At 43.0% G+C, this 23,656-nt stretch overlaps 1 protein-coding gene across 1 annotated transcript in view; it reads left to right on the plus strand.

The window, feature by feature from the left end:
* The window catches only part of LOC147135751 (poly [ADP-ribose] polymerase tankyrase-1-like), a 60,707-nt gene that overhangs the window by 24,372 nt on the left and 12,679 nt on the right, over window positions 1-23,656 (plus strand). The window contains exons 5-18 of the mRNA XM_086053305.1: window positions 1,623-1,659; window positions 4,379-4,454; window positions 11,286-11,380; window positions 12,167-12,233; window positions 12,332-12,518; window positions 13,554-13,675; window positions 13,742-13,833; window positions 14,720-14,798; window positions 16,323-16,494; window positions 16,853-16,932; window positions 17,876-18,021; window positions 18,164-18,329; window positions 20,690-20,909; window positions 22,880-22,989. Of these exons, the coding sequence (XP_085909431.1) occupies window positions 1,623-1,659; window positions 4,379-4,454; window positions 11,286-11,380; window positions 12,167-12,233; window positions 12,332-12,518; window positions 13,554-13,675; window positions 13,742-13,833; window positions 14,720-14,798; window positions 16,323-16,494; window positions 16,853-16,932; window positions 17,876-18,021; window positions 18,164-18,329; window positions 20,690-20,909; window positions 22,880-22,989 (1,649 nt within the window). The remainder of the gene's footprint in view (window positions 1-1,622; window positions 1,660-4,378; window positions 4,455-11,285; window positions 11,381-12,166; window positions 12,234-12,331; window positions 12,519-13,553; window positions 13,676-13,741; window positions 13,834-14,719; window positions 14,799-16,322; window positions 16,495-16,852; window positions 16,933-17,875; window positions 18,022-18,163; window positions 18,330-20,689; window positions 20,910-22,879; window positions 22,990-23,656) is intronic.

Genomic DNA, 23,656 nt, shown 5'->3' on the forward strand with positions numbered 1-23,656 from the left:
CGGCGCAGTCTGAAATGTTAGCAGTAGTGTGTTGAGTGTAAAGCCAGTGAAATTTGGGTGCTTCTGATACTTTTCATTTTCAATACAATAGTCGCAAACACTCACATAGTCTTTTTTTTTTTTTTTTTTTTTTTTTGTTTTTGGGGTCTCTCAAGCAAGAAGTCAAGAAGTATTAATTACTTTAATTGAAACTTGGCACAAACTTGGCAAAATTTTCATAGTTATTGAAGTTTGTCTGAAATGGTGTGGAGGGGTAGCACCTGAGCCCAGCAAGAGCACATTTGGTTGAAAATCATGCAGCAGATGTTATTAATTTGGGCATTTCAGCTTACATCATTAGCATGCGGACTAATATGTGCATCAACAACAACAAAAAGTGTGTTTATTCATTTATTTATTTTTAAATACACTGATTTTTTTTTTTTTCTTCTTCTTGGTTGTTTGAGCCACAAACTATTTGCTCTTCACCTTCTTAACACATGATAGGTTTATGTGCTCATTTTAGTGGACGTTTTTTTTTTTTTTCAACTTTGCTGTGCTAACTTTATATTGAGTCTTTTTATTCAATTTACCATTTTTGTTCTTGTGCCCGTGCCATGTTTTTTTTTTTTTTTTTTCCTGGCTTGTAATCTGCTCATTACTCCCAAGTATACGTTTTATGCTTCGTCAAAACAGACTGGCTCATATTAACTCGTTCACTGCCGTTGACGTAAGTTATTTGTCTTTTCACAGTCCAGCCATTCAATGTCGGGAACTTATTTATAATATATTTTTTTCAAACGTTAGGGTAAAAGAGGGTCTGAAAATGTCTAGCAATGAATGAGTTAAAGAGCTTTGAGATGCATTTCGCGCTGCTCTCCCTCACCCAAGACCGATGGTATCAATTCATTTTTAATTGCTGGCAATGCATAATGTAATAGTCAACCATAACGGGAGAGCCGTTCGGTTCACATACAAACGAAGCAAGTGATGCTGCAGATTCCCATGCACAAAGCACATATGGGATGTCGATTATGTTATGACCGTGAGAAGGGGGCGGGGGGTTCATGGCTACGAGGGAGCGCGGGCTGAAGAGAGGGTAAGCGAGGTAGGGGGAGGGGTTTGTTTATCTCTGTTGTGTTTCCTGACGGTAACAACGCCTCCGGAGCCCACGGGGCGGGGGGGGGGTGACTGTTTGAGACAAAAGCAGGGAGACGGCGCGTGTGAGGGAGGGTGGGGTGGGGGGGCGATGATGGGGCGCGATGGAGAACGGTTAGCGATACCAACGACTGGGGGTGGGGGGGGGGGGGGGGGCGATGGATGGCCGGGACGGATAGCGACAGAGCGCGTGTCAGTCGGCTGCCCCCTCGCCTAAACAATGAACGCGCTGTGGTGGCTGCCGGCGACGCATCGTCACGGCAACCGGAGCCGGAGGGGTGCGCGCTGAGCGGGGAACGGCGCAAGTCGCAGAGAGCGAGGGGGGCGATCGAGAGAGCGCCTTCTCTCACGAGAGAGATCGATCCCTCCTGTTTTTGCGTGCGCCTGTGCGCGTGTGTCTTTGTGTGCGTGTTCTTGGCATGTACCCGCGCGTTCGTGTGTTGGCGGCCAGTTGACTGACACGATGATCTTCTGTAACCATCTAGGTGAATACAAGAAGGATGAGCTGCTGGAGGCAGCGAGGTGAGTACCAGATGCTCTTTTGTTTTCATTTTGTCTTCTTGCTCTCCGCCTCCTCCTGCTTCCTCCAACTTTACGGCAACCGTGCGTCCTCTCCCCCCTCTTTGACGCCCACCCCGCACGTCCCCCTTCATCCGAGTCGTACTTTCTTCCCCGCCATTCCCTTGTCTGTCCCCCATCTTGTATCCTCCCTTTTCTACGCATCTGTCGGTAGTGTCATCGGATGTTTTCCTCTTTTCTCCTTTCCCCACCTTTTGCCCTCTGCCCCTCTTATTGCCGCGCCGTTCCTTTCTCTTCATTTCTTACCCCTGTTGAAGCCACGTTTTCTGTCGTAAAAAAAAAGGATTTTTGGGGCCACACTGGAAAGATTGAAAAAGTAGAATTGTGTGGAAAAACAAAAGTTGAAATGGTATTAGGATGAAGTAGCCTTGCGGGGGGGGGGAGAAAAAAAGACCGTTTTAACAAGTGAATGAGAAAATTCATACCCTAATGTAAACGCAACAGCAGCCTTTGTCTCAATCCAAGAGCTTGCCGTCTGTTTATCGGGTGATATCATTCAATATTTTTTAAATGCACTGAGTGCTTGACGATGGAACAGGTCCACCAATGGGTGATTACTGTGCGTGTTGTCCTTTCTCAGCAGCAGACAGATGTTTAAACAATCACATGAAACTTTTCATCCTCGCGACGGCGTTGATGCGACGAAACAGACTTGTACGTCAAAAACCTTGACTAAAATATTACGTCAATGTTCTCTACTCCCAAAAATATTCCCCTCTTATCCTTGCGATATTTCAACTGACTTACTTTATTGGCGTGGCCCTCATATTTCGTCACAAGCCGCATTTTCAGACGCTAACATTTACATGTAGTCGTCAACGATCAAGTAAATATGAATAAGAACAATCAATCCTGTAAGAAAGTTGAGATGAGATATCTTTGCTTTGGAAAAGGGGTCTCTCCCCGATCAAATAATAAATAACACATTTCTGATTCAGTGGCATGTTGTTGTTACACACAGACAAAATTGTTGCTACCTATCCCAAACGAAACAAGACAATATGAGTCATATGAAATAAGCAGCAAAATCCCGCCGTTTTTAGCCATCCGAGGGGGCGGCCATTTTGTCACTTCTGTCGACTGAAAATGACATCACACCCCTCAGATAACGACCAATCACGCCTCACCTGTTTTCTGAAGCTGAGCTATGATTGGTTGTTACCTGAGCTCTGAGGGTGTGTGATGTCATTTTCAGTTGACAGGAGTGACAAAATGGCCGCCCCCTGAGATGGCTAAAAAAAGTTGGATTAACTCTTACTCCACAAACACAATATTCATCAGAATGTCTTGTTTCAACTAGTGGGCCTGCGTAGAACAATATCCTTAAAAAAAACATGTTTGGATTGACTTCCGCTTTATAGTGGACGAGACTTTAGTTTGTCAAAATGCATATAAGCAAACCAGCTTCTGACAGAATGCCCTTTCGACAGATGTCGCAAAACCGGAGCTCTTCACATCAGCTCTATGTTTTACAGATGCAAAAAAAAAAAACCCCATACGAAGACGCACATGTGCGTGTGCGGTTGTTTGTGCTGCATCTCTCTATCATGGTGTGGGTGGCTGAGCACTGCATTACGGGGTCAGCGGGCTGTTTGAAGCGTGTCATTCCAACCGCTGAGCCACTAACCGACCTCACTAATACGTTTCGAACAGTTTTTCAGAGGAACTTATTTTTAAACTTTTTTTTACTTTTAATCGTTTGGGGCAACATAACTCCCACACATGGCTTATAGGATAACATTGTTTTTTAGCATTTTTTTTTTTTTGGCCCGCGTATCATCACTGCACAGTGGCATGGAAGTATAAGTGTCAGCTTATAAAATGGTTCAACATAATCAAGAGGCACAGACAAGTCAGGCCGATTCGTCTCACTTCCTTCTGTAATCTGTTATCATAAAAGAATACGTAATGGCTCAAACACTGAAGATGTGCAAATATGTAATAATATCAAGCGTTCCTGTGTCGCCGTGCGGTTAAAATAAAGCAGGATGATGAGTAAATGATGAATCGGATGTTTCCGATAAATATCACAGCTCATGTTGTGGGGGCGATGGGATGTTGTAACTTGGCGGAAAGAAGGAAGAGGCTGGCCAATCGCTTTTGTTTTGGGAGGATGAGAGGGGAGCGATTGGAAATGACAACAGATGATGCTACGTGGAGAGGTGGAGGTAAACGCGGAGAGGCGCGATTGTACAAACCAAAACAAGGCAGAAGTGTCGGGACAAAAAAAAATGACGCGGTTAAAAGATTGAGACAGCAGTCATTTTCTTGACTTCTGACACATTCTTCTTTCCGAGCTGTCTAAGGAATCGATTGGGTGCTGCCATGGCAACTCTTCTCTCTTGTTATCCAATGCCAGAGCAGGAAGCCCACAAACCAGGAAACCCATCAGAAACATGAACATTATCTTCATTCTTCGAGGCTTGCCTTTTTCTTTTTTTTTTTTTTTTGCCCGCACATGCCCGCACACACACGCGCAAATCATGTCAGTCTGCAAATGAAAATTCTTCCCTTCAGTCCTTCAGGCTTCTTATCTCATTGTCACCCCCCCAGCCCCCCTCCCCACCCCGCCACACACCCATCCATGCTCTCCCGCTGAGGTACAGCACTAATCCTCCACGGTGGCGGATGCTCTCTAATGTGTGCGCATGTACATTCGCAGGAGTGGGAACGAGGAGAAGCTAATGGCTCTGCTTACACCGCTTAACGTCAACTGCCACGCGAGTGACGGCCGCAAGGTAAGAACAAAGCGTTGCCGCACGCAAAGCAAACTCAGCGACGGGGAATGTCATTAGGGTGTCGTGGCCATCTACCTGGTGTGTTCTTGTTGTTGGCGGTTACTGCAAATGCTCACAAAATTTCAAATTATCCAATCACCAGTAAACCTTAGCAAGCTTTTTGGCTGCCCGGCATCTCGGTAAGCATTTACGGCACCGCTTGTGGAGCACGGATGTAAACAACACTGCGCGTTGTGAAATACACAAAAACATGTACATTCCTTGGCAGAATTGTTTTACTAGCACGTAGGGATGTAACGATTCACTCAAGCCCCGATTCGATTTCATTTTCGATTTCCAGTTCCCGATTTTCGATTCTATTCGATTTTTCAAAAATTGCTACCATGCTTGTCTCTGCGCACTAGCGTGGTTGTGCAGCCATCCGCAAACGCAATACGCAATGATGTTTGCCGCAAAAGCATAATTTGATCTACACATTCGAAATGTGCCATGCATTTGGAAAGAAAAAAAGGTTTCAAGACATCATTTTCTAGATGGATTTAATCAACTCGATTTTAGCGAATCAATCGAATCGATTAATCGAGGAGAGTCCATTTTTAATCGCCTTACGATTAATCGTTACATCCCTACATTTACCTTTTTTTTTTTTAAAATCCCTATCTACCATGACAATTTCAAATACATTTCATTGCATCACAAAGCCCAATAACAGATTTTGAATGAATGAAATGAATATTTTCACAACAATTGCAAGACGTAATGGCATTGTCAAGTACCGGTATCGGTCTTCGGTACCTCTGAGTGCTAAGATGTAAGCAACCGGTACTTGTATTCATCCTCGCCATGAAAAAAAGCTGCTTCGGTCTCTAGTTTTTAGGAGCTAAGTTTCTATGAAGTAACAGAAACAGCAACACGCAGACTCATTCGCAGGTCAGAATCCCAACCCCCAAATCCTTTAATCCACTCTGAAAATCAAATGCACAGGAAGTCATTTCATCCATGCATCAGAACAGGAAGGAATAGTTGTCCAAAATGTACGTTCGAGTTGACACTGAATGTCTTTCGAGTAGCTTCAGGCAAGCTGGCACAGGGATAAGGAAGCACGCAGACTAAATACACTGAAAAAGGTGGGGATGATTGAGCCAAGGCTGGTCATATTAGGACAGGTTCAGACAATCACAAGGGTGGAACACACACACACACACACACACAAGCGCACTTGATCCGAGGGTGTAATTACACACTTAATTGAGGAAATAATTAGAGGTCCCAAAATATTCTTCCAAGAATCTTCACCCATATCCAGTCACAAGTAAATAAGGACTCATTTTCTATCCATCTTGAGTTCAAAGTCAATACACTCGGCAACTTCCTCGCTCCCGGTTCTCTCTTCGGTTCGGACCCGGCTGGTTTTGGAAGCCGGCCGGCTGTCTTTGTATACATCTCGGTCCCTTTTTCGTTTGCGCTTTCAATAATATTCGAAAAAGTAAAGCAAAGCAACAACAAGAAAACGCAGACGGTCTACTTGGTTAGCATCTGCGCAGTTACTTCAAAAAGATCATTTCTCTGAATTTCTTCTTAAACCGATTCAAAGTTAAACATCGCTTTGAGTCTGAATTGAACTTATTCCACGATTGAACTCCTGTTTTGATCCCGGTGTCGTTTTACGCAGAACAATGATGCCAATAGTCAGGTCCTCTGTTCTTGTAACTCAACTTGCTCTAGCCGATTTTTCATTAGACCCCAAATTCGTTCCGACTGAATCAACAAACCACGCTAAGGGAAGGAACGAGCGAGACTTGCTTTTCAGCAGAATTAAGGACCGCTAATGTGAAAATAGCCTAAGTCGGATCGGCCTGGTTGGCTTGACCACTTGACTTGGTTGCCATGAACCTCAGGAAAACCGAAAGCAACCTCGGGCAACCGCTGCGGAATGTCACATTGACGCCGTAACACCCCCAAAGTATCTCTAAAAATATCTCGCCGTCGTACCTGTAATTGCGTGACGCCGTCATCCCTCATAGCGGCGGGGGGTATTAGCTCCGTTGGATTTCCTCCGAAATCCGCAACGCAAAGCAAAAAGGGGTCGCCCGGCGAAGCTCGATGGGGCTGAGATGGACGATTTCAACGCCCCAGCATGGTATCCGTTCAGTCCCAGCTTGTTCTGAAATGACCTCGCTCTGCATTGCCATTGCGCCTCGAATCGCTCTGACTAAAAGCGGCCATGCACGGTTGATGGAATATATTTTCACGCCAGTGCAATTTTATCCTCGTTATAGTCTTAGGGGTAAAATTAATGGCTTGACGGCGATTACTTTCCACCGCTAACATGAATTATGGAGGAAATCCTCCTTAACTTGCAGATACGTTGCGAAATAAAGATGACACTTGTCATTGCCGGCGCCGCGCCGTGTTCGCGGCCCGCACTGTACTGGCGATGACAGATTCCATTACATAAATGCGACTTGCCGCGATTCATTAAGAAGTCTGACATAAAATTGGGCAGTGCATCTTTTATCTTTCGGTGCAGTGAAGTTGTGTTCTTTTGTCCTTTTATATTGAGTTGTGTTTCATTGAGAAATTGGCCAAATACAACGGAAATAAATGTAAGACAATTCAACACCATCAGACACAAGCATAACTTACAACCCGATCTCACACTGTCGTTTTTTTCGGCATTATGAAATTGTTCCGAGGCTCCGAGTCTCGTCGCGGTCATCCAAACACAATCCATCGCCGTGATGGAGACAAACACGCAAATCAAGAGCGTGAACGAACCCGACTTCCGCCTCGGAAGCGCTTGTTTATGGAATGGCATTTCTCTCATTCCCGGAAAAGTTATAGCTGCGTTGAGCTATTGTACCAACAATATCGTGTATGTGTATCAATATTTTGTGTGTGGGGCGAGTGCACGTGTGTGACTGAGGGCCGATAAATGATTTATTAGCACGGCTGAATAAGTCAGCGTTATCAAGCCGCCGCTCTTGAACTCACACATGCACTCGTCCTTTCTGACTTAATAATCACCGAGATGCACTTGCTGAGGTTCTCGTTCATGATTGTATTGGACGATACGCTTTCATAAAACATCATTTTTTTTCAAGAATGTGTTCTATGCAAGCCCACTGGTTGAAACGAGGCATTCTGATAAATATTGCGTAATATTGCGTTTGTGGGATAAGAGTTTTAATCCACCCGTTTTTAGCTATCTCTGGGGGCGGCCATTTTGTCACTTCTGTCGACTGAAAATGACATCACAACTGCTCAGGTAATGACCAATCACGGCTGACCTGTTTTCTGAGCAGCTGTGATGTCTTTTTCAGTCGATAGAAGTGACAAAATGGCCGCCCCCTGAGATGGCTAAAACCAGAATGCCGTGTTTCAACTAGCTGGGAACATATTCTTGAGAAAAAAAAAAATGTATTTGGGTTGATCGCCTCTTTAAACACTTTACACTGGCAGACCGTTTGCAGATTATCATTCAGCGAACCCCCCCGGCCCCATTTATGAAGTTAAATTAGCTTCTTTTTTTTTTTTGCTTTTAGCAGAAAGTGTCTTTGGTGCCAGATGGATTGACAGCCAGGTAGACAAAGAAAGAGGAAAAACATTGTGCTTGAAGCCATTTTTAAATACTTATTATGAGCGCTTATCTTCCAAAGAGTGCCATGCCCACTGACGGTGTTCTTTGTTTGGAATGAAAAGGCTCTTTGCATGTCGATCATTCGATGGAAAAGGCTTTGAAAAATGGGTGTTGGGGAAGCAAGCGAAAAGGGACGCCACGGCAACCCGGATGATTCATTTCTTTCATTTTGGTGGACCTGAACCTCTGATTGGTATAAACTATTGTTGTCACTATCACCAAATTCTCGTCATTAGCTTCAAAGAGGCGGCTCGTTGAGTTCCAACTCTGCAAGCCGCCCAAAATATTGCAGCAGGACGTAGCCTATTTCACAAGTGTCCTCAACAAAAATAAAAGGAAAAGAAAAAGGTGGCGGGCAGTTTTAGCGGGTATTGAAACCTTGACTTTTTAAAACCGTCATGTAACGATTAATCGAAAAAAATAATTTAAAATCCATTCCCCCCGATTAATCGGTTTGATTAATCGAAAATCGAATTGATTAAGTCCATCTCGAAAATAATGTCTTGAAACTTTTTTTTTTTTTTTTTTTCATTGCAGATGCATAGCACATTTTGAATGTGTCGATCAAATTGTGCTTTTTGCGCCAAACGCCGTTGCGTATCGCATTTGTGGTGCACGATGTCTGCGCGCACGTTCCGATGGAAGGACAACAAACGGTTCGTTTTTGCGCAGAACGGCAGAAAAAGTAATTAGCATTCTCACCTTGGCCCAATGCTCACATCGTTTTCCCCCCCGTCGCCTTTATTTCCCTCGCGGTATGCTCTCGCCCCACCCCCCTCCCCCCCCTCCAACCCCGACCGCCTGCGCGGAAGCTTTTAGATGATTAAAAAACAGCAAAGTAGCGGAGTCCATTTTATTGCCTTTGTCCGCCCGCAGTCCCACGATTGCGCGCGTATTCCAAGTGCGCCCGGCAGGTCTACCATCGCGGCGACGCGGTTGTGCCATTTAGCGCAGTTGAATCGCCGCATCATTTTGTACCTCCAGTCTGGTTCTCTCTTATCATCTCTCGCGCCGATTTTTTTTTTCCTGGCATGTTTCATTTTTCTGTCCACATGTTTGACAAATCCCTCTCCGGATGTTACATCTGTCATTGCAAGATGAGAGCACATCATGTGGCCTCATCATGCAAAGGAATTGTGTTAACGGCTGACCTCAACCTTGCCGGCTGCATGCTTGCGCTGGCAGAAACGTCGCGCATATATAAACTAAAACGCAGTCACAATCCGGCTCTGCGTTTTTGCCGTTTTTCCTTTTTCGTCAATACGCGCCACGAGCGCGAGTAACGGGCTGTTGCTGCGAAGAAAATGAGAACGTATAATACGGGTTGGCGCGACGGGCTTAAACCACTCATTCGGACATTGGCGTGACGCAACAGTACATGCGCCTTGCTGGTAGATAACACGGAAAGATGGACGCACTGAGAATCAGATGAAATCTTTACGCACACTTGTAAATGCTGAGTGTGCCAATGAGGACATGGGCAGGAAGGCGCGCGCGCACACACACACACACACACGCGCAATGGCGCTGCATTTACAATGAGGGTGATGACTAACATGTCCTGCTCCTTCCGAATGATTCTGTCACATCTTGCACATAAAGGCCTCGGCCCAGCTCTGCTTCACAGGCGGCGCTTACTCAACGTGATGCGTGTTTGAAGATTTCTTCTCAATATTTGTCAACACAAAGTCAACAAAATGCAAATGCACACCTGGACCAGGTTCCATCAAAAAAAATAGTGCGCATCGCCATCTCGTCATTTTTAAAGGGCATGCATATTTTTTTTCAGACCGCGTGAGAACAAGTTCAATGATTCTTTGAGATATGAGTTGAATTTGTTCCTTGACCACACGCTCTCAAATCGTCTTTCCCCATTGAATGAAATGAATGGAAATGTCAATAATCCATTCCAACCTACTCCAAAAAACGACAGGGGGTATCCTATTGTTATATTGTCTGCCTACATGCTAACCAGTTGTGTTGAATCCATAATAGGGCTGCCTGATTATGAAAAAAAATATTAACCACGATTATTTTGGTGATAATTGAAATCACGATTATTCGAACGGTCACAAGAAAACAAGAAAATGTTTAAACATAAAGAAAAAAAGGGTAACAATTCACCCAAGCTCTGATTCGATACGATTTTCGATGATCAGTTCCCGTTTTTCGATTCAATACGATTTTTAAAAAAAAATGCTACCATGCTTGTCTCTGCGCACTAGTGTGGTTATGCAGCATCCACAAACGCAACATGCGATGATGTTTGGTGCAAGCGCACAATTTGATCTGGAATGAAAAATTGTTTCAAGACATCAATTTCTAGATGAATTTAATCAACTTGATTTTTCAAATTATCGAATCGAGACAAATCGATTTAAAATCGCTTTTCCATTAAATGTTACATCCCTTCAAATACATGTAGCTAAGTTCCTTTAGGACCAAACAAAATGTATAAAATTAGTTATTACAAAACTTTAAAAAAAGATGCAAATGTATGATTTCCTTGTATAAACAAACATAGCGCGTTGGATATAAATGCATATTAATAATCGTTTGTTTGCAGGGGCATTTGACTTAAGAGGTTCCACTACCTTCTTCACAGTAATGTTGGCTACCTGAAATATTGTGTGTGCCATAATCGAGATCAATAGGGTCCTCATTTGCATAATAGAAGGAAAGTGTAATGAATAATGTAGTGTTGTTTTTAAAAAAAAATTTTTTTTATGTCATTCGGGATCTTAGCTTTAGCGCTGCTGTAAAATGTATTTTTATGTGATGATTTTCATCACTTTTTAGTTTGAATGAATCCTGGATTTTTTTATTTTATTTTTTTTCCCCCGGTAGTTGTCGTCCAGCTTTGGGGAAGAATGACTTTTAGTGCGACAACGCACAGTCAGCTGAAGCGTCTCGTCTGTGTGCCCTCTTAAAGCATTTATTACTGCAGCTTTACATCACTTTTATGGTGGAAGTCTATTCTTTATCACTGCAGTCTGGTTCAGGCATGGAACAATAACTTCCTGACTGCGGAGTTCTGACGTGACAAAACACCTGGCTGAGCGATGCTCCCCAAATCAGGATCCTAAGCCGTCGCGCGTCAGTGCACGGATGCCGGCTGACATTTATTTGCCTCTTCTATATGTCTGCGGCAGCCTCCTCCCGCTCACCTTGCCCTCTTTGTGTCCCCCCAGTCCACTCCGCTCCACCTAGCAGCGGGATACAACAGAGTGAGGATAGTTCAGCTGTTACTACAGCACGGAGCAGACGTTCACGCCAAGGACAAGGGGTACGTACAAGTCCGACAAAGCAGTGAGATGAAGTTACGACATACAAACATTCAATGAAACAAAATGTAACCCCCCCCCCACACAAAAAAAAACACGTGTAAAAACGTTTAAATATCCAAGTCATGCAGATGGTACACTATCTTAGAATAAAGTGACTGGATTGTCGTTTTCATAGCGACCTCGACTTTACTGTTTTGTAGGCCCGATTCGATATCAGTTCCCGTTTTTTGATTCGATTTTTCAAAAATTGGTGGTTCTGCAGCCATCGACAAACGCAATAGGAATGATGTTTGGCGCAAGCGCATAATTTGATCTACGCATTCAAAATGTGCTATGCATCTGGAACGAAAAAAACGTTTCAAGACATCATTTTCTAGATGAATTTAAAAAAAATAAAAAAATAGATTTTTCGAGTAATCGAATTGATTAATCGATTAATCGGAGCGAATCGATTTTGATCTACTGTTTTGTTATATTGTTGGACCAACCATGACACATGTTAATGTGGCGTTAGCGCTAGCATCAGTGTTAGTGTGTCATCAGAGCTTGCACAAACTTTGCAGCCCCTTCAATGATAATGGTCAGACAACGATAATTTTAAGATTATTACGCAGACACATTTGGTTAACTGCGCTAAAAGTCATGGAGCCTAAAAGCCCCATAACTCCTTCCCGGTACTTTTGATTTTTCAGCATTTAATAAATTGGAATTTCTGCGCTACGGGTCAGTGGAACGTGATATTGTCAAGCTTCTCCAGTACAATATTTTCCATTTGTGTGTTTCAGTGGTCTGGTGCCGCTACATAACGCCTGCTCCTACGGACACTATGAAGTTACTGAGCTGCTACTGAAGGTGACAAGGACACCAAGGCCCCCTGATCTATATTCTGATTGACAAAAACGCACGTGCCGCCACGTCACATTGGTCAACCTGTCTCGTTTGCCTTGCAGCACGGTGCCTGCGTGAACGCCATGGACCTGTGGCAGTTCACCCCGCTGCACGAAGCGGCGTCCAAAAACCGCATCGAGGTTTGCTCCCTGCTGCTGAGCCACGGCGCCGACCCCACCCTGCTCAACTGTCACAGCAAGAGCTCCGTGGACATGGCGCCCACCCCTGAGCTCAAGGAGAGACTCTCATGTGAGTGGGCAACTGCGTTTGCATTTTGTAATGGGTTGTCCTGACATATAAGTACAGAGTACTCGGAAGGATTTGATTATGAGCCTGGCCATTTTAGGTCAACATACATGATGCAATCATCAATCAATAATTGTCTTGGTTTATTTGATGGGAAGTCAACCCAAACACATTTTTTTTAAGAATATGTTCTGTGCAGGCCCACTAGTTGAAACAAGGCATATAATTAATATGAAATATGAGTTAACTCATTCACTGCCATCAACGAATTTTTTAAATTTATTTTATTTATATTTTTTTCAAATTTATTTTTTTCAAACGTTAGGGTAAAAGAGGGTCTGAAAATGTCTGGCAGTGAATGAGTTAAGCAGCGAAATCCACCCATTTTTAGCCATCTCATCTCAGGGGGCGGCCATTTTGTCACTTCTGTCAACTGAAAATGACATCACATTTGCCCAGGGCTCAGGTAACGACCAATCATGGCTCGGCAGTCGACAGAAAGTGGCAAAATGAATTTTAGCCACCTGAAACGGCTAAAAACGATGGATTTTGCTATTTAGTATTAATAACAATGCCGTGCTTTGACTAGTGGAAGCTCATAGAACATATTTTTGTAAAGAATTTTGACTTCTTTAACTCCTTTTTTTTTTTTTTGTCTGTTGGAATACTTCTGCTCAATAGTAAGTTGTAGTGTTTTGGGCCCTTGGGGACGAGTGCTTGTTTCCGCTCTTGTTGGCTGGCACACAAAACTTTACAGCCATGTTTGTGAAATATTAGTACCCCGCAGGATTATTGCAAGCTAAAAATACAGTGTTGTGGTTTTGCTTGAATTGCATTCTCCCCCCCCCCAGATGTTATGCTATGTAGTGTTACACTAATTTGCAGCCCTCTGCAGTCTGCTTTGCAAGAAACCTGTCAGATGAACTCAAAAGTTGCTCGGAGTCACAAGAAAACCTTCACTGTTTTTTTTTTTTTTTTTATTCTGCTGACATGTTGACATTTTCTACGTGTGTTTGTTGCACGTGTGTTTGCGCGTAGATGAGTTTAAGGGGCATTCACTGCTTCAAGCCGCTCGGGAAGCTGACATGGCCAAGGCGAAGAGGAGCCTGGCGCTGGAGATCATCAACTTCAAACACCCGCACACACACGAGACGGCGCTGGTGAGGCGCGCAGCGCCGGTCTTCGTACCGCGGCAGGGATGTTCACGTTCACTTGTGTGTTTTCAGCATTGTGCGGTGGCATCGCCACACCCCAAGAGGAAACAGGTGACGGAGTTGCTGCTGAGGAAGGGAGCCAATGTTAATGAGAAGAATAAAGAGTAAGTGCAGCACGGTTACAAAAATGATTTGATTTGACGATGTGGCTGGGAAGAAAAAAAAAAAAAAAAAGCCAATTGGAATGTTTTTGTGCGTGTAGAGGAAGTAGGATGAGGAAAATCCAAACCCGCACAGCATTAGCAGAATCGTACATTATGACCTTCGGCTCTAACGTCAGGCGACTCGAGTGTGGTGCAATTCTTCATCCGTGGGCTGTTCCCAGTCAATTTAATAAGGCAACTGGGAGCCGTTTTCATGTGTAGAAAGTAGTTCTGTCAAACGATTACAATTTCGAACTAATTAATCGCAAAATTTTCCATAATTAATCGCGATTAATCGTATTTTTCGACTAGAATTTTTTACGACGCTTGGAACTGTTATTTACTTGAGTAAAATCTTGGAATTAATGCGGGAAAAAATTTAAGTAGATTTCGATTCAAAGTCTGTTCTGATAACTTTCTTTGATCCTCGAATACGATTCTTTTCCTGTAAAATACAACAGTTGAACGATACACCAAAGACGTACAACTCATATGGTATTTGAAATTGGTTGTGCAAAATTATTTTGGATTTGCCGAATGAGCCATCAAGCAGCTTTTTAAAGTACAACTACGTAGAAGTCCGACAGTGACTCTCCTCAAAGTTTGGCTGCACAGTAAGCAGAGGTCAGCTGCTACACAATGTAAATAAAACTGAGTTCACTGAGTTCATTTTTTATGAAATCTAAATGAATCTCCATAGTTAATGCTTTAATTTTGACAGCCCTAGTAGAAAGAATTAAATGCATGATACATTTATCATGTCATTTTTGAATACGCTTCTTGCTCCGACAACAGCATTTAACCCTTTTGGATGTTTGTGCCTCCTTACTTTTTCCCTTCCTGGTAGTTTCATGACACCTCTCCATGTGGCTGCAGAGCGCGCTCACAATGACATCATGGAGGTGCTACAGAAACATGGCGCCAAGGTACATTTCCATTCCCAGATTTGTTCCTTTTTATTCCGCTTTGATTCCCTTTACTTCCACCTTCAATGGCGTTGGGGAGACTCGCTGACTTTTGCTAATCTGAGCTCATTTAAAATTAATATTAGAATTGATTTCATTTTGTTGTTTGGTTGCATGCCTGCAGCATGAGAATTTTTGAAGGGCGGCTGTAGAGTGAGTTTTTTTCCGGGGCCCGTTAGAAAGTGATGGCTGCGTGTTGAATGATTTTCAGTGGATAGCAAATCTATACCGCTATGCTAGCTGTACACGGACTCCTCTCAAGTAAATCCAATTTTATGTCTACGGTAGTGGTATAATGACACAAGTATAATAAGTATTAGGGCTGGGAAAAAAAATACCGTATCGCGATGTATCGTGATACTTTTTATGCCGATACCAAGTATTGATACATTGATGAAGTATCGAAATTTTCGATACCTTATGTAATGCTTTGCACGTTCTGTAACGTACTTTTGGAACATTTTGGGTCCTTAAAGCTGAGCTTTGTGAATGGAGTTTTATTGATTGCACTCCTGTGTATCGGGAACAGTTACTGGAACAGTTTATGCACTTTTCAATCCTGACACTTGAATAAACGTCAAATGGCACTTCAGTTAAAATTTTGGAAACACATGCCTCAGTTTTTTTTTAATAGATATTTTTATCATATTTAAGTATCGCGATACGTATGGGATCGCAACCCAAGTATTGGGATCCATATCGGATTGGGACAAAAGTGTCTCGTCCCAGTCCTAATAAGTATGATGACATAAGATAATATAATGGCTTCTTTTTTTTTTTTATATTAATGTCATGAAATTCCAAAATGGAGGCATCCTGGCGACTGGTGCACAAAATATCCAGCAAATGTTTGTTTTGTTTCATTGCTCTTAAAGTGGAAGTCAACTCAAACATATTTTTTTCCAGAATATCTTCTATGTAGGCCTATGAGTTGAAATAATGGCATTCTAATTAATATTGCGTTTGTGGAATAGAAGTTAAGCAGCCAAATGCACCCACTTTTAGCCATCTCAGGGGTCGGCCATTTTGTGACTTCTGTCGACTAAAGATGACATTGAAGTTTCTCGAGGCTCAGGTAACGAACTATCACGGCTCGCCTCTTTTCTGAAGCTGAGCCATGATTGGTCGTTATCTGAGCCCTGAGCAACTTCGATGTCATTTTCAGTCGACAGAAGTGACAAAATGGCCGCCCCCTGAGCTAGCTAAAAACGGGTGGATTTCTCATATTCCACAAACACAATATTAATCAGAATGCTATGTTTAGACTAGTGGACCTGCATAGAACATATTCTGTAAAAAAAAAAAATATATATATATATATATATATATATATATATATATATATATATATATATATATATATATATATATATATATATATATATATATATATATATATTTATATATATATATGCTCGAGTTGACTTCCTTTTCAAGGATGTTGATAAAGGTTTCCCACGAATCATAACCCCGAGGTTTTTGCAGGTGAACGCTCTGGACACACTGGGTCAGACAGCGTTGCACCGTGCGGCGCTGGCAGGCCATCTGCAGACCTGCCGGCTGTTGCTAGGATACGGGGCCGACGCCTCGCTGGTGTCGCTGCAGGGCTTCACCGCTGCTCAGATGGGAAATGAGGCTGTTCAGCAGATACTTAACGGTATGCTGCTACTTTTGTGCTTTTGTTGACACGCCATGCCCAGTTTCAGTAGCGGATAAGCCGGAAGGTCGCTTTTGTTATTGTTCGGCCGCCAGAAAAACACGGGGGGGATAATACAAAGCTCTGTTTACTGTGGAGACGTTTGGGCTACAAAAAACTTTCACAGATTTATTTGTTGAATTTGTACAAAAAAAAGTGTCCAGTTACGAACCGAATTGCTCATGCCTCCCATTGAAATGAATGGAAACAAACTAAAGACAAATACACTCTGCAGAGCTACGTCACAAGAAGGTGTCGTGCAAGTTCAGTGACATTTCACAAGTCTATGCAAATATTTGTCTTCTGTTCATCTTTGTAGAAAACGTCCCTGTCAGAAACTCCGATGTGGACTACAGACTTCTGGAAGCTGCTAAAGCTGGAGACCTGGACACCGTCAAGGTACTCTGGTCGTGTGCTGTGTAGTTGCAGAGAATGTCCAAGGTTATGATTTGGGCTGAAGTCCTGATTTTTGCCCAAAGATAGAAGATTGTTTTCATTTCTCACCAAAAATCAGTTTCATCTTATGCTCATAACTTTATTTTCAATTTGTGTCTTTCTACTTGACTTTCCTATCAGCTGTAAAACCACCGCCAGCGAGGGTTAGTGTCCTCAGATTGATGAATAAGATTGCCAGCAAGAGGTTTTTCTTTTCACACCAAATCGGGTGTGCTGGCTACAAGAAGGGAATTGTCGCTTATTCTTGCCAAGTTTATTTTTAAATGGATGGGAAATAACAGAAAAGAAGAGAAAGTGGTGATGTTCTTTTCCATAAACAAATCAGCGGGGTTCCGTCTTTCAGATGTTGGAGTCCTTTCTACTTCATGCTTCAATCTGAGTGTGAAACTTTCTGCCCTCTCGCAATATTTAATTGAATGGAAGTATTATTCCATCTTGATGATTTGGCTGCGGAACAAAATTACTTATTTTCCTTTGTGTGCTTGAGTTAATTTGCTCCATTTGTATTCCATACTTTGATGTTAAAGTAGATGCTTCTTTTTTTTTTAGGGAACGAGACAAAAAGGTCTTATTTGCTATTATACGGCTCACTATTGGGGTTTTTCTTGTGTTAGTGGCAAGTTGTTGTTTGACTTCGGGTTTAGTCCCTTTTAGTCCGGGGTCGCCACAGAGAGTTCCTCACATCATGTTTGCCATCTGCCCTGGTATCTGAAGGTCGCACTGACTCATCCAGCCAAGTTTTTTTTTTTTTTTTTCTGGGCAAAAAAAAAAAAAAAAAAGTCTTCTACAATAAAACTCTTGAAACCTTGTTTTAAAAGAAAAAAAAATGAATCTTTTGTTGCCGTGTTAAAAAAGAAAAAAGTCTCACTGGCTTCTCTCCCCGCAGTCACTGTGCACGGCTCAGAATGTGAACTGCAGAGATCTGGAGGGACGACACTCCACTCCTCTTCACTTTGCTGCCGGCTACAACAGAGTGCAGGTGGTGGAGTACCTGCTGCACCACGGGGCCGACGTGCACGCCAAGGACAAAGGGTCTGACACCAAGTCGTTAAAAAAAAAAAAAAAAAAAAAAGAACTAATCAACATTACTGTACCAATTGCTGACATTGCCACGGATGAGCTCATCGCTATAAATGAGCGGAAGCTCAATATTATCGTCTCTCCATTTTGGCAGCGGTCTAGTTCCCCTCCATAACGCCTGCTCGTACGGTCACTACGAGGTAGCCGAGCTGCTGGTCAGACACGGCGCCTCGGTCAATGTGGCCGACCTGTGGAAGTTCTCACCGCTGCACGAGGCTGCTGCCAAGGGCAAATATGAGATTTGCAAACTGCTGCTCAAGGTAGATGATAACTTCACACACCAAACTCATCTTTACTGGAGCAACGCAATGATGAGGATTTAAAGGGGGGGAGACCCAAACATGATTTATATGGAATAGGAGTTAAGCAGCAAAATCCACCTTTTTTTTTTAGCCATCTCAGGAGGCGGCCATTTTGTCACTCCTGTTGACTGGAAGTGACATCACAGGTTGCTCAGGTAACGACAAATCACAGCTCACCTGTTTTTTTTTTTTTTTTTGAAGCTGTGCCATGATTGGTCGTTATCTGAGCCCTGAATAACTGTGATGTCCTTTTCAGTTGACAGAAGTGACAAAATGGCCGCCCCCAAAAACGGGTGGATTTTGTTGCTTAACTCATATTCCACAAAGACAACATTAATCAGGATGCCATGTTTCAACTAGTGGGCCTGCATAGAACATTGTCTTATAAAAAAAATGTTTTGGGTTGACTTCACCTTTAAGTGACTTTTCCTGCATTTACACCGCATGGTTCAAGTGACCCAATTTTTTTTTTCTCTCAGTACCAGCTTGGATGAGTGTTATGGCTGCGTTGGCAGAAAAACACATTTTATTTAAAAAAAAATAAAATAAAAAAAAAGACAATTTCGAGCAGCGCCTCTCAAACCTTTCAAGGTGGTGAATCAAAACAAGAAAAAGCAATGGAAGACCTGTCATCAATTTGATGCATCGCCGTTTCTTTGGCACTTTAGGGGTGGATTTTGTGATTCCTGTCATTTAATCCTTTTAAAGATTAATCCTTAGAATGTTATTTCAAATGGCACACCGTTTGGCTTCTGCTCTCTGATCCTCGTCGGGGCGAACAGTTGCGTAATACCTGGCCGTCACATCAGTCTGAACGAGTAAGGCAAATAAGTGCTGCCGTTTCTCATTTGGATGTGTTTTTTTTTTTTTTTTGTTGCTGTTGCTTTCATAATCACCTCCAGACAGGCTTACATCACCACTGCGACGTTGCCATATGGAGCTGCATAAATGATCAGCGCAAGAGAATTCAAGCAGGATATACATGGGCAAATACGCACAGTGTCACAACAGGAAGTGTTGTGCCTCCAGGCTTGTTGTTTTGGAAATGCTTCATTGTCTTTTGAATTTCAAATTCTTGCTGAAAAGTGAGCAGAACAAAAACACTATCTGCAGTGCTAGTGATAAAAGTCACATTTTTGTATGGTCAAAGGGCAATTCCTCAGAGCCTCGTGTTAGCTATCTGGTCCGTTGTGGTGAAAGTTCACTATTAATTCTACTTTCGAAATGGCATTCTTACAGACAGATCAGCTGCCTCATTTCCCCTAAGCACCAGGATACACCCATTCACACTACCGCTGCTTGTGTGTTAATCCGCTTGACTCTGGATGTTCCCTCTCTTTGTTGTGATTTCCCCCCCCCCCCCCCCCCTCCATGTTCTTTTTTGCGTATAAGTCGTGCACAAAATGAATCCGCTTCTGCCACTTGCATCACCACAAGTCCACTGTGGGGAAAATGGCGCAATACATTCCGGGATGTCGCAGTTATGCAAAACCTGGAACAGTTCCAGAATTATGATGTCTTGTTTTCCATGTCTGGAAAATGAAATACAATCACAGAAGCCACCGTAACTGACAAGCAGTCAGTAGGGTGCCGACCTCCAAAATTGTTGCAGAAGTGGAGTAGAATTGATGGATTGTCAGTTAGCTGGCTGCCTGGTGCACGGAGGCTGATTTTCGGAATTTCAAATGGATGGATTTTGCCGTTTTGATTGTGGGGTCAACTGAATAAATATCATCAATCCTAGCTGTATCTACCTGGGCGATCTATCTAATCATTTGCCGCCTTGGTGTCACGGAGGAACTGTCCATTAAGACATATTGTTTCATGCAGGGTTTTTTTTCCCCTCCGTCTGAAAATGAATCCTGAACGTTTTTCTTCTCAAACACCCTCGATCGTTAAATCGATGATTGCATCCCTGACTGCTTTTTAAATGCCCTTCTTCATACATCAATATTAGTCAGAGCTAAATTAGCATAAAAGCAACGGTAAAAAGTGGGCCAAAAACATCGTCTCACAGACTAAAAACAAAATGTATGCATACAGTATACTCACGTTTTGCAGCCAGACTCCCCCAAGGGAGTAGTCCCATAACATCAGATTTAATGAGCTCATTTCAAAGTGTACGTATAAATAATATATACAAAGCGTCATAGAGGAGACATGTGAGTGAAACAAACGTCTGCTCTCGCCATCCTCGGATAATGTGGCGCCTTCTGTTCTGTGTCTTGTGGACAATCGCATGTTATTGCCATCCTAATTTAGGATTCATTTAGCTTCCTTTTTCTTTTCCTCATTACGTTTTTGTATTCTGTCCACAGCACGGCGCAGACCCCAGCAAAAAGAACAGAGATGGGAACACACCCTTGGACCTGGTGAAGGACGGTGACACGGACATCCAGGACCTCCTGAGAGGGGATGCGGCCTTGCTGGATGCGGCCAAGAAGGGCTGCCTGGCCAGGGTGCAGAAGTTATGCAGCCCGGACAACATCAACTGTCGGGACACGCAGGGACGAAACTCCACTCCGCTGCACCTCGCAGGTAACAAATCAAGTCTGTGTTTGAACGTTGATGATTGGCCAGATGATGAGTGTAGGTAACTCGTTCACTGCCATCGACGTATTTATTTGTCTTTTCACCGTCCAGCCATTCAATCCCTGGAACTTATTTATATATTTTCAATTGTTTTCAAACGTTAGGGTAAAAGAGGGTCTGAAAATGTCTGGCAGTGAAGGAGTTACGATCACTCAAGGTATCAGTTTTCATCTGTGAGCATTTGCTCATTGCCATGATTAAAATCTCTTCGATAGACTCAACAAGGATATGAACGCACCACTTTTGCTTTTGCTCCCATTTTTTGATGAGATGAACTCAAAAGGTCTAAAACTTTTTCCACATACACAATATCACAATTTCTCTCAAATATATTTCACAAACTAGACTAGATCGGTGAGCGCTTCTCCTTTGCCGAGATAATCCATCCAACCTCACAGGTGTGCCTTAGACACCATGATTAATGCCCACAATAAAAGGCGACTCTGAAAGGTGCAGTTTTGTTTTAATGGGGGCGGGGGGGGCGTTCTGGGCAGTCGAAAAACCGCACGCCACACACGCTGTCTGCCATCTGCCCTGAACAGTGTGAACCGGGATTCATCCGTGAAGAGAACACCTCTCCAACATGCCAGACGCCATCGAATGTGAACATTCGCCCACTATCGATTAGACAAATCAACATCTTACGGCACACCTGTGAGGTGGGATGGATTATCTCGGCAGAGGAGAAGCGCTCACTATCACGGGCTTAGACTGGCTTGTGAACAATATTTGAGGGAAACGGTGATATCGCCGCGTATGTGGAAAATGCGTTCGGCCTTTGAGTTCACCTCACAAAAATGGGAGCAAAAACAAAAATGTTGCGTTTATATTCGACTAAAAGTAACCAAAATATTAGAAGCACCTCGGTTCGCGGTTTCAACACGTAAAAGCTCTCGTATTGGATCCCATTTGACTGCGCAGGTGTACCTAATGTTGCGGCTGGTGTGTGTGTGTGCTCGAAGGTGGCGATAGTGGTGTCCTTTGGGCTCGCGTAAACCTTTTGTCAGAAACGCTGCGCGCTCTCTGGGCACATAGACAATCAATGTATAATCTCCAAGTCGACTTGAGAGGCACCACTCTTGCAACGCCTCAGGGGCACAAACACTTGTAAATCCATATTTCATGCATGCGAGCCTGATAAAAATCAGCAATGTTTTATTAAAACGTGCTGAGCTCGAAGCACATTATGCAAGGCAACTCGGAGGCTGCGTTTTCTGGTAATGTCGTTTCGTTGAAGCTTACCTTGAAATCTGGTCTCTAGATTTGCTTTTCATCTGAGTACTTTCTACTGGGGACTGACTGATATGCTTTTTTCACTGCCGATACCGATTATCGGTCATCAAGGAGGCGGATAACCGATATTTGCTGCCGATATAAATTTTCAGTAAAAAAGGACATATTGGCATAAAAAAAAAAAAAACACTCTTAACATTGTTGAAATGTCTTTAAGCATAATGTTTCTTGACCATTTTTTTCAGATTTTCATAACGTTGATTTTTTTTTTCCCATTATTACAATAAATGATTGACAAGATACATCCTCAAATTCTAACAAAAAGTTCAGGGAGAACCCAGGGTCGTCAGCATGTCTTTAAAAGTTCAATGAAAACTTAAAACAGGAGCTCCATATAGTTTTCGACAGTGAATGAAGTCCTCCAAAATTCCAAAATGACAGACAAGTTCAACTTTCACCTGTCTTTGTTTTAATTTCAACACAGTTTGAAATTGATTTATTACCGGCCATCAGATTGTTAAAAAGGTCGGTGCCGATATTTGTCAAAACACTGAATACCCGCACCGATAATGGGTCTATTTCTACTTCCTACGTTCTTATCATTTCGTATCTGAACTTGTTGCAGCTTCACATTGCTGCTCTTTACCCACTGACCCTTTTTGACTCCCCGCTTTGCCGTCTAGCCGGCTACAACAACCTGGAGGTGGCCGAGTATCTGCTGGAGCACGGAGCCGATGTGAATGCGCAGGACAAAGGAGGTCTGATACCTTTGCACAACGCTGCTTCATACGGGGTAAGACGCACGACAACGTGCCCACCGAGCACTTTCAACTCATCACCGCAAAGAGTCTCGGAAGGGGGGGGGGGGGGGGGGGGAAGTCATTTTTCTTTCTGGGGACGTCAACAACATTGGTCTGATAAAAGAGTCATGGAACACATGTTGAATTTCTCTGTGTTCTAGAAGAGACACACAAACACTCGAGTTAGCATCTCCCGCTGCTTCTCAGAAGGAGGCTAGATTGGCGACAAGTCGCTTGAGCGCAGATGGGAACAACAAGATGGAAGAAGAGTAAAAGGGGGGAAAAAAAATTAGGTTAATAATTCACACGATGGAGCAAAGCATATTGCGTTGCTTTGATTTTAGAGCAGCACACATGCTCTTTTTCACTAATTATATTGTACTGGTCCCTTGACTTATTTGAGATATGAGCAGTCACTTTTTTTTTCTTTTTTTTAATTATTATATTTCAAATTCGTTTTTCTAACTTTTGGGCCCGAAGAGAATGAGCGAGAAGAAGCTAGTGTTGGCCATAGAAATCAAAGCGAGTTGTGCACGCAGTCGACTTGACAAAAAAGTACGGATTAAATGCATTCCCACTCATTTCAGTGGGGAAAAATGATTTGAGGCGCAAGTATTTTGAGTTATTCGCGTGGTCACGGAAGAAATTAAACTAGTGGGT

This window comes from Filicampus tigris, chromosome 15 (genome assembly GCF_054856515.1).
Source record: "Filicampus tigris isolate MCC_2025a chromosome 15, RoL_Ftig_1.0, whole genome shotgun sequence".
Classification (NCBI taxonomy): Eukaryota; Metazoa; Chordata; class Actinopteri; order Syngnathiformes; family Syngnathidae; genus Filicampus; species Filicampus tigris.